Source organism: Coenobita brevimanus, chromosome 39 (genome assembly GCF_032717465.1).
Source record: "Coenobita brevimanus isolate Jiangsu-jjx chromosome 39, ASM3271746v2, whole genome shotgun sequence".
Lineage (NCBI taxonomy): Eukaryota > Metazoa > Arthropoda > Malacostraca > Decapoda > Coenobitidae > Coenobita > Coenobita brevimanus.
This window is the reverse complement of record NC_136992.1, coordinates 7,065,513-7,077,218: the sequence shown is the minus strand read 5'-3', so window position 1 is coordinate 7,077,218 and position 11,706 is coordinate 7,065,513. Positions and strand designations below refer to the sequence as shown.

At 42.3% G+C, this 11,706-nt stretch overlaps 1 protein-coding gene across 1 annotated transcript in view; it reads left to right on the top strand.

Moving 5' to 3' along the window:
• The window catches only part of LOC145396723 (chondroitin sulfate N-acetylgalactosaminyltransferase 2-like), a 48,681-nt gene extending 43,560 nt beyond the window's left edge, over positions 1-5,121 (top strand). Inside the window, exon 10 of the mRNA XM_080270009.1 lies at positions 5,040-5,121. Within this exon, the coding sequence (XP_080126135.1) occupies positions 5,040-5,121 (82 nt within the window). The remainder of the gene's footprint in view (positions 1-5,039) is intronic.
• The last annotated feature ends 6,585 nt before the right edge of the window (positions 5,122-11,706 follow it).

Below are 11,706 nucleotides of genomic sequence, written 5' to 3'. Positions count from 1 at the left end.
GTTTTCGGATGAAGTTGAGTGTGTGTGTGTGTGTGTGTGTATGTGTGTGTGTATGTGTGTGTGTGTGTGTGTGTGTGTGTGTGTGTGTGTGTGTGTGTGTGTGTGTGTGTGTGTGTGTGTGTGTGTGTGTGTGTTGATCTGTTTCCATGGTTTCCTTCTGTTTCTGGATCCTGCTCCGTCCACGAATAATAGTTAGACACAAGGTTAAATGATGATAATATAAGGGATTATAGAATTATTAATGATGATAATAATAATATACAGTATTAGTAACGAATTTATTGATGATAATGAAAAAATGATGATGATTATGATGATCATTTCCTTTTTCAGTACCTTCATTACTGTATCATGGCTGCAACATGCTACCATGGAGCCACAGACACACCTAAGCAGGAGGACGTAGTGAAGAGAAGAGTGGATATATTCTTAACCACTTTAGTATACTGAAGTTATAGTTATTTTTTTCCCCCCTCCTTGTGTTCCTCCTTTTCCATCTCCTCGTCATTCTTCTCTTCCTCCTCCTCTTCATCTTCTTCTTCCTCCTCGTTTTTATCTTCTTCGACCTCCTCTTCCCCCCCTCCTCTTCTTCTTTTTCTTCCTCTTCCTTCTTCTTCTTCTCCTACCTACCCGACTACCTACCTACCTAGGTGCCAATCTCCATAATACTGAGGCATATAGCAATAATCCTGCCTCATTGGCCACCTGCCTCTCTCTCTCTCTCTCTCTCTCTCTCTCTCTCTCTCTCTCTCTCTCTCTCTCTCTCTCTCTCTCTCTCTCGTTACGCTGGTGAGAATAATCAGCGAATCCCCCAGGCCACATAACACTATTAATTAGAGTATATTGACTCGGCTGATGAAGGACTCAGCCCCTAACAAGCCAACTACCACCACTATCACCACCACCATCACCATCAGCATCGTCAGCACCACTGACATCACCACAACTATTATCACCACAATCGCTAACAAGTCAACTACACCACTATACTGTAGGTACTGTTAGTCACCACTAAGTCCACCATCATCACCACCACCACCATTACCTCCACCACCACCATCAGGACTATTAACATCTCCACCACTACTGCCACCATTACCACCACCACCACCACCAACACTACCACCACTGCCACAACCATCACCACCCTCCCTAACTTGTCACTGTCATAAACTACTACCACACTATCACAGGCACACTACCACTACCACACTGTAACTATGTAGCCAGCTACCATCACCACCAACTTCCTTGACTTCTCAATCTCATGAACTACTACTACACCATCACTAGCTGCCACACCCGTCTAGCAACAAACTCTCATCCCTTTTCTGTCCAACTCTCTAATGCAAGAATTAACCCGTTACTCCCAGTCCTTCATCTATGGAACAGGTCAACTCTGGAAGTGTCTCCCTCTGTCTGTATTTCCTATTTCCGATGATTTCCAGTCTTTCAGACGCAGTGTTTCCAGGCATCTCGAAATGAACGGATCTTGAATTTGGCTCTCTTTTGTATTGTTTTTGTCTTTTTCTTGGAAGGAACAATTTTGCAGGCTCAGCCTTTAGTTCCTTCTGCCTCGCACTAAAAAAAAAAAAAAAAAAAAAAAAACTAGTATCAAAGTACCATGACCTCAATTACCATACTACGTCACATCCACATCACCACAAATCATTATCACAAGACCACTGTCATATTACCACCCAAAACCAACCTTCCACCAACACAACCATACTGCCACTAACATGCCAACTACCACCACCAGAACCAAAAGCACTACCATTATTACCACACTACTCTCCTCAGCCCATCACGATCATCATCAGCATCATCTTCAACTCAGTGTAAGACTGCTGCCAGACAAAACCTCTTACAAACTTCTTCAGTCTGGTCTGGTGTTTCTCTTCAAAAAGTGTTGAATATAAGCTAAAACTAATCTGCGTGCCAAAACACTGCCTACATTGAAAGACTGAGAATACTGGTTGACAACTGTAAGAGCGTTGCTGTTGTTATTCTTATCCCGGGTTTGTCTGACTACTTGGACCCGTCGACCACATGTAAGCATCTGCTTCTTTGGGCAGTCTTACAATACAATACAGTACACACATCGTGCAGGGAACCGGCGCCACCTTGTGGTAGACAGCACCTCACCAAGGTCGGCCCAGGATTCTTCTCAGAGAAGTGGAGTGAAGTAATGAGGAGGTCTGGCTCTCTGGTGGACGACAAAGCTGTTCCACCCATAGTGCACAGTGCCACCACGTGTAGGCTCCTCGTCGGAGCCTGTAAGAAAGTCTGACATTAAACCAGAGGTGTGGGCGAGCCGGTGCTACGTACCCGCCGTAGTAAGGAAGGCATATAGGAAGAAGGCAAAGAAAACCAGTATCCAAGGTAACAGCGATAATGAAAAGACAGAGATATCAACATCGCTGCATAAAGAGTGGCACTGAAGGAGGTGTGTGAGAGGAGAGGAACTGATGAGACGGAAAGCTCACTTTGTTAACCTGTGCCATCACAAGCTCAGAAATTTTCTTCACCAGACGTTGATAAGAAGCCTACACGTGATGGCGCTGTGCACCCTGAGTGGAGGTAAGAATCTGCAGCGCCCACCCGGGAGCCGAACCTCATTGTTTCCCTGCACCTTGCCATGGGGAAGGACCCTGGTCCGACCCTGGCGAGGGGATGTCTACCACCAGGGGGTGCCGGTGTCCTACATAGTGTTCTTACTGTATTGTACCTGTAGGACGACCTCTCAGAGGAAGTTACTTACCTGTGGTCGACTGGTCTGTTCAACCAGACAGACCAGGGTTAAACAACAATGAAAATAATGTTTTCACCATAATCGCGTATTTTTAGTATTTTCATACGACTTTATTATTCTTGGAAGAGGCTTCTTGAACTGCAAGGGTTAGATACAGCATTCATTAACCTCTTCACTGCTAGAGGTCCTTCCTCAGCATGAATACAAACATCTGATATTAGCAATAATAAGCTTTTTTTTTTTTTTTTTTTTTTTATGTGACCGACTAAGAATACACGACGTATGACTAAAACCAGTTAACAACATTTCTCCAGCGAAGTCAACAATGGTAAAGTAAAAAAAAAAAAAAAAAGAATTTTTCACAGGCAGATCGCAAAATCGCTCCCGGTTGGGGAAGGAGAAAGTTCTGTTTATCTGCGCACCGATTTCACCGCGCCGAGAATTGTCCAGACGGAAGAATTAGACCTATTTCGAAATTGGGCCTAAAATGTTATATGATTTCAACAAGATATCTTCCGTAAGGGGTCTTGATGAAAATGGATTCTCGGTTTTAAGGGGATTGATGCACTGACTGATGCATTGATGAATTCAGGAAAAGCATGAGAGGGACTGCAGGATGACTGGCAAGGCAGATAAGGGATGCAGACTGAAATGAGGATATCTGAGAAAAGAGAGTGGAAATAGGAGCAAAGCCTGTGAGGAATCGACCACACACACACACACACACACACACACACACACACATATATATATATATATATATATATATATATCTATATCTATATATATATATATATATATATATATATATATATATATATATATATATATATATATATATATATACAGTATATATATATATTCCTACTTTCAGTCTTATCAATAAATGTTATTATTTATTATTATGCTGCTCACGAGAATTAACTGATAATTAAATCCATAAATAACTAAACAAAAATCAAATGATCATATTATTAAACGGTCTGATGTCTGAACTGCACTTATTGTTTAGGTACACTCGACTATGAGCCACAGATACTGATATTCCTGAGTAACAGAAATTTTAATTCAGGGGGTATTGTGTCACATATCCGGGATCATCGCTGTGAAGTGAATCAAACAGAAAATGTTGTATAAACCTGAATTTGTAGTAACCTGTGGGAGGGAGAATTCAAGTGGTAGAGTGTTGGGCTCATCAAAAAGACGAGAGATCGGTCTGAGGCTGCGATTCGTTAAAACAGTCTTACTAATCTCATGGTCGGGACAGCTCTAGTCGGTTGTTCCGTTCCAGCTAACGCCAGACCATTTCATTCAGTTGAGAGTGTTTCCCAAGAGACAGAAGGTGTTAATAATGGTACCATCAGCACTATCGGGATCACTTTATATCCATTCCAACCTATGAAAGACGATTTTATTCAGCCAAGAGTAATTCCTAAGAGCCTGAGAGTGTTAATGGATCTTCTCCATGACATCCACCCACCCATATCAGGTCGGAAAAGCATTGCCACTAATACCAACACATCTGTTTTGAAGGGGATGGTCTTTGTTTGTATTCAGTGTATTCAATATGGACGGTTGTTATTAGTGCTCAGACTGTGATATGTCAAAGTCTGTACTGCCATCTGTTGCACGCAGGAGTGCTGGGCAATATCTCGATGATGACTTTGCTGTTTGCTACATTCTGACCACCATACTCAAAAGTGGGAGGAGAAGGAGGAGGAGGAGGAGGAGGAGGACACACACACACACACACACACACACACACACACACACACACACACACACACACACACACACACACACAGGACGAATTTCTCTCAAGGGGATTCGGCAAGGTACCGAAAATGATATCATCCTGGTTTGCAGCATTGGTAAAAATTCTCTACCACTCCACTGGAAGCTCTTAGGAGCAGAGTTGAATTTCGTATTAGTGCAAGTATTTTAACCCTTTGCCCTACAAGGAGGAAACACCACTTGTAACACAAAGAGAGAGGTGAAAAGAGAAGGAGGAAAGAGATGGTTGAGGACTGATGTGTGCGAGTAGTGAAGAGGAGGGGATGGATGGAGGGAGGAACGGAGGGTGATGAGGAGAGAGATAAGGTGAGGTGAAGAGACAGGCTTCCCAGTACAATTTTCTGCATAATGGCAAATAAATACTTACTATATTTGATATTTATCAACCAAATGCTCATCAGATTATCTTAGCAAGAACATCATAGTGAGTACAGACTTTTTCCCGTATCTATTTTCTGCTAATTTTGGTAAAATTTCTTAATTTTCACAGAAATCAGCTGCCACGTAAGGACACTGCTAACTCAGCAGCCTATGACTTCCACCTAAGACTCAAGTTTATGACGACGACTTAGTGCTTAAGTCTGATGTTTATGATGTAGTCCTGACTAAGACAAATTTCGTGACTGATTTTTTTTTTTTTTTTTTGTACTGGTCCTGGGGTGCGTTTATATAACCCAGGTGGATCCACGGCTCAGTTATATCTTGGCTACGCATGAAGGTGTGTTTCTCCAGGACTCTCTCCCCTCCCCCCATGAGGTAAAAAGTGGAATATCAAATGGTCGATAACGTACGTACTGAATTATGCCCTTCAGCATAAGATATTCTTCACTGTCATCTTACTTCTTCCAGACGATTTATTCAGCTCAGGAGAGTTTTGTTCAGCTCAGTTGATTGCAGGTGTAGTCAGTGTAAAAGACTGAGTTTCCTAGTAGCCAAGGAGACTCATTCCTAACTCATTACCAAGACACATCGAATTGCTTTTAACCACGACTTAGTATTCAAATTGTGCGAGTGGCCCAGTTCCGTCAGAAGAAAACACACTGACTTGCATCTCACCCAAGCCACAAGAAACTGTTGGGTGGCAATAAGAATAAAGCAAAATATACGTCCTCGGAGTGGAGAGGCTGTTCAATGTTTTCCCAGTGACTTACCACATATAAAGTGGTCGGTAAAATAGCTCTCCACTAGCAACTCGTTTGATGGTTTCCTATATGTGGTGGGGACGGCTCAGTCTGCTGGAGTTGACGTGGGTGTGGCAGCTGGAGTAGGAAATTAATAAACTAGAAAGGACGCAGAAAGAGCATACCTTCGCCAAAGCCCATAAAATTTATGCTTTACTGCTACAAAGCCGTCTCATACCAGACGAGTTCTTCTACGGTTTCACATAGTCAGCTATTTCTACGATCTTAGTCTACACTGTTACACAAACTCAAAGAGTACATACCTCCGCCAGCGCCATTAATATTTATGATTAATTCCTGCACCTCGATCTGACTCCACATCGAAATCAAATTAACTCTTCCTTGACCCACTGCCACTAAAATCCGATAGCAACGTTTTGCGATACCTTCTTCACAGACAGACAGACAAGGGTGACTCCATCGCCTCTATCCAACTCGGCGAAGGTAATGATGCAGGGTAGACATCGACAACGGTGACTAAGCCGTTCCGCAACACATGAGAAATCGCCCGGCGAAGCGGATAAGAAGCGCAATATACTAATCGCCCTGAATATTAAATGTTTCTGGTTGAATAAATAGGTCAAGTATATTAGATAATGAAGGAAGATACGGTGATATCTGTGAAGGTTGCCTGCAGATTCTGTCTCTGTCTGTCTGTCTGTCTGTCTGTCTGTCTCTCTCTCTCTCTCTCTCTCTCTCTCTCTCTCTCTCTCTCTCTCTCTCTCTCTGTCCCTCTGTCTCTGTTTGTCTGTCTGTCCGTCTGTCTGTCTGTCTCTGTCTCTGTCTCTCTCTCTCTCTCTCCCTCGTGTCGGGAAACTGTCTGTGCAATAGAAAACGATATATAACATGAAAGTGAGATGTAAGTGAGATGTGGTAGTGTGGAGTGTATAGTGTGAAGTGTGGTAGAGTGAGGTGTGTAGTGAGTGGTATGAGATTTTGAGATGTTGCAGTGTGAGTTGCGGCAGTGGGATTGTGGTGGTATGTGGAATGGCAGTGTAAAATATTGCAGTGAGTTGTGGCGGTCTGAAGTGTGGTAATGAATGCTGTGGAAGTGTGAGATGGTGCAGTGTGAACTGTGGCAATGTGGTGTTTGTCATGAGAGGTATGGCAGTGTGAGCTGTGGCAGTGTGAAGTGTGGGAGTGAGTGGAATGACAGTATGAGATATTACAGAGCGAGTTGTGGCAGTGTGAAGTGTAACATAATGGTGTGGCAGTTTAAGATTTACAACAGTGAGGTATGGTAGCGAACTTTGTGGCAGTGAATAGTATGGCAGTGTGTGAGATGTTGCCAAGTGGGCTAAGGCAGTGTGAAGTGTGATGGTGAGTGATATAGCAGAGTATATTACCGTGAAGAATATTTGTGTATCACACCCCGTATCCCCTGCTTGACGCCGCATCTTATGAGTTTGCATCCTCGACATTACAAAAGACCTTCAGGCATTTGTGTCCTTGGTTACTAGAGTGCGTTTGTTCTAACCTGACGAAGATTCCTAACCCCTTCTAGCCCAGTTGATGGCCAATTGTGGTCAAACTGGGAGGTTGACTTGACTGATAATCAAGGAGACTCATTACAACCTCATAACTTAGGCTTAATGAATTCCATGCAGCCACGACTTTAGTACTCAAGTTATGGGTGTGGCCCATTTCCGTCAAATGAAAACAGTACGACTTTACTAATCCCTCCTCTGACGACACACCACACTCCCTCATATATTCTAAGAGTCTGTAAAAGAACGTAATCATACAGAAGGCGTTTTACTCCTGTTACTCTGTTAGGCTAAACTGTGCCATCTGTGCCGTGTAATAATAGGTTAAAACTCTCATTTGGGGGTAGTCACGAAAGTGCTAGAAAAGGATGTAGGACTGTAGCATCGTCTTTTTCTGCCAATATGAGCTGAGTAAAGCAAGCCACAAAAGGACACAAATCTGGGCCGAGTTGAGATAAAAAATAACATAGCAAAGAATGTAACCCCCTATTACTGCCAAAGGTGACTTCTAAGCTTAATAAGATGGACAGGTGGCAAAATAATACTTTAAAAAGGACTGTTGCTGTAGTCTTTTTACTTGAACTTGGCCTAAAATATCCATCTCATTATCTTGAATGCTATGGAACTATAAACTAAAACTTAAATATGATGCTAGTGACGAAGACGTGCAATGGAAAGAGTTATAGTAATTGTCTAATTCTGCCACAGAGTTATATGAACTAAGAAAGGACAAAAATCTGGACCAAGTTAAAGTGAAAGAACTGCACTGTTTATTGGCCCCATCATGATGAAGCGTGTACTCTGGCATATTACTGTAGTTGACTGTGCTGATAAGGAACCTACACATGGTAGTGCTGTGCACCCTGGGTGGAGCAGCTGCGGCGTCCACTCAGGAGCCAAGCCTCTTCATATTTCTCTGCAGCATCCCTTGGGAAGTACCTTGGTCTGACCCTTATAAGGTGCTGTCTACCACAAGGGTCACTGGTTCCCTACACGATGTATGTACTGTGTTGTACCTGTTAGACAATCCCGTAGAAGCAGTTGCCTACCTGTGATCGACGGGCCTACTCGGCCAGACGGACTGGGGTTAAACAACAGCAGCAACAACAACTGTGGTTGACGTTGGAGGATTTAATTCAGGTCAGGTACAGCACTGACCCTCAAGGGATTCAACAGATATTCTGTGTTTTATAATGCCATGAAAAATGTTGCTAAGGCCCCATAGGTTGTGCTAAGACATAACTCGAAGAGAGAGAGAGAGAGAGAGAGAGTAGGTAAGTAGGTATGTTGAATGGTACGTAAGCAGTAAGATAGGAAGGTACAGCAGGTATGTGCAAAGTAAGCAGGGATAGGTAGGTAGGGAGGTAGTCGTGAAAGATGGTATTGGTAAATATGTATTTGTATAGATATGCTTATGTTTGTGTAGGTAGGTTGGTAGGTAGGTAGGTAAGTAGGCAGGAAGGTAGTTAATTAAGTAGTTATATAAGTTAGGTAAGTATGTAGGCAGGTAAGTAGGCAGAAAGATAAGTAATGAAGTAGTTATAAAAGAAGTTAGGTAAGCTGGTAGGTAGGGAGGAAGGTAAGTTGGCTGGAAGGTAGATATTAAGGTTGTTACATAAGAAGATAGGTAGGTAAGAAGGCAATCGAGTTGCTAAACAAGAAAGTAGGTATGCAAATAGATAGGTAGACAGGTAAGTAAATATAATAAGTATTGTAGGTAAAAAGGTTGGTAATCAGGTAATTATACGAGTATAAGAGGTTAAGTGAGCTGGTAGGTAAGTAGATAGGTAGTTAAATAAGAAGGTAGGTAAGCATATAGCTAGGTAGGTATGTAGGCATCAAGGTAGGCATGTAGGTAGGTGTGCGATCAGAAAGTTATGCAAGAATTAGGTAGGAAAGTAGGCAGATAAACAGGAAGATAAATAATCAGGCAGCAATATAACAAGTAGATAGGTAGATAGTTACGTAGGTAGGCAGGTAGGCAGTAAGAGAGTGAGGGAAGGAGGGATGATTAGATAAGGTAAAACCTGATATGTCTTATATACTGATAGTGAAGAAGAGATATTACCATGTTGCACTGGTTGCCACCTTTTCTAGCAATATCTTGTTTATGGGCTCTTCCCTTAGCATCCTGTTTAATAATAATAATAATAATAATAATAATAATAATAATAATAATAATAATAACAGCCATCAGAGAGTGCAACACCTGCTCCCAGTAGCTGGTCTAAGGGTCGAATATTTCACTTTGTCCTGTGACCTTGACCGTCGACAGTTTACTCTCAAAATCGTATTACTTTATTCTTGTCTAACCCATAACCCTTTCTATCAACTTTCGTTCAGATCAGATCAAAACTCTGTTGACTTTACCTAGTGACCTTGATCTTTAACTTTTCCCTGGAACCTTAACCTTTGACTTTGTTCTCAGAACTGAATCTCAGTTTCTTTGAGTGAGCCTGAACCCTTCCACAATGTTTAGTCTACATCGAATAGAAGATACTTAAGTTGACCTTGCTATGTGACCTTGACTTTTGACCTATTGTTTTCAAAAGTAATGAGTCAACCTTTTGGGTGATCCTCAACTCATCCACCAAGTCTGATCCATATTAAATTAAATCTGCTTTAGTTATTTTGTTCACTCACAGACACACGGGTCGAACTTTGACATTGCCCTGTGACCTTGACGTTTGCCTGTTTGTTCTTCATTCTTGCCTGATCCAAACCTTCTCTGTGACCTTCACCTTTGACATATTGTTCTCAAATTCGATATTTTTAAAACCTTATTCTCCATCCTTCCACAAAGCTGGGTCTAAATCGGATGGAAATTATTTGAGTTAACCTTGCCCTGTGACTTTGATCTTTGACCTATTGTACTCAGTAACAATAGATTTAAAACTTGGTTGACCCTCAACCCCTCCACCAAGTTCGTATAAATGGGATCAAAGTTGTGTGAGGTTTTTTGTTAACGCCTTCACACACGGATCAGACTTTGACCTTGCTCTCTTACCTTGACCTTTGACTGATCGTTCTCAAACCTGTATGATTATACTCTGGCCGTACCATTCACTCTTTCCTTAAGGTTGATCAAAACTGGGTAACGACTGTTTGAGTTGATTTTGTTGGGCCACTCGTTGATCAAACCCTGTGACCTTGACCTTTGATCTATTTTGCTTAAAAACTTTCTCGCTGCCTCTCAGTCCTTCCACCATGTTTGAATAGTATCTGATAAAATCCGCCTGACATTTTTATCCCCCCCACACACACTGATCAAATTATAACGACCCCTCTCGATTTGCAAGTGCAGGTGTAAGAAAAAAATACATCACCCGAGAGAAGAACTTAATGTTTCCTAACCGGCAACTGTGTGAAGACGGGAGGTGAGGTAGTAGTATACTGGTGGCACTACCACTTCTCTGCCAACCTGTATCTCACTGCCAACCCATCCTCATCACTGACCACATCACTGCCAATTGCCACCCTTCAATCCGCTGTAATTCCAACTTCTCTGCTCAGGGACCCTTCCTTCTTCTGTGAGTATTAGTTTTTTTACTAAATACACATCAAGGCCCTCTTTCCCTGTCAACTATTCCTACACTGTACTGCCTGCACAGTAGTGCCTATACTTAAACCGCAAACACAACAGTGCCTATATTTACACTGCCTGCACAGTAGTGCCTATACTTAAACCGCAAACACAACAGTGCCTATATTTACACTGCCTGCACAGTAGTGCCTATACTTGTACCGCAAACACAACAGTGCCTATATTTACACGGCCTGCTCAGTAGTGCCTATACTTATACCACAAACACAACAGTGCCCATATTTACACTGCCTGCACAGTAGTGCCTATACTTATACTGCAAACACAACTGTGCCTGTATCGACACTGTTTCGTAACAGCGCTTACACTTACACTGCTTACACAATTATGCCGTCATTCTTACACTGCCGATACTAAAGTGCTTAAATTATTTCCCACGGTAACATTATTTCAACTGCTTACACTGCCTACTCAACAGTGCCAACCTCTCATACTGCCTACTCAACAGTGCCTACATCTTACACTGCCTACACGAGGTACACCACACCATCTACACTACCAACACTATAATGTATACACAGCTGCCTGGTGTATTAGGATCTTCACTAATTACACAGGCAACACTGTTTACCTCTGTCTACTCCACACCGCTTACACTGCTGCACGGTCAGTATTATTAGCTACACTGCCTATTGTCTTACACTGCCTACACTGCACGCAATACAATAGCCACACTACAGAACACTACGATACCCTGTGCTGTGCTGTACGAGTACTACATTGCCATACGCTACACTACACTGCACTACACTACATTACACTACACTGCACCATGCTACAGTGTACAGACTACGTTACATTACACTGCGCTACTCTACACTATACTACGCTACATTATCTTACTGTGCACTACACTACACTACATTACACTGCACTACACTGCAC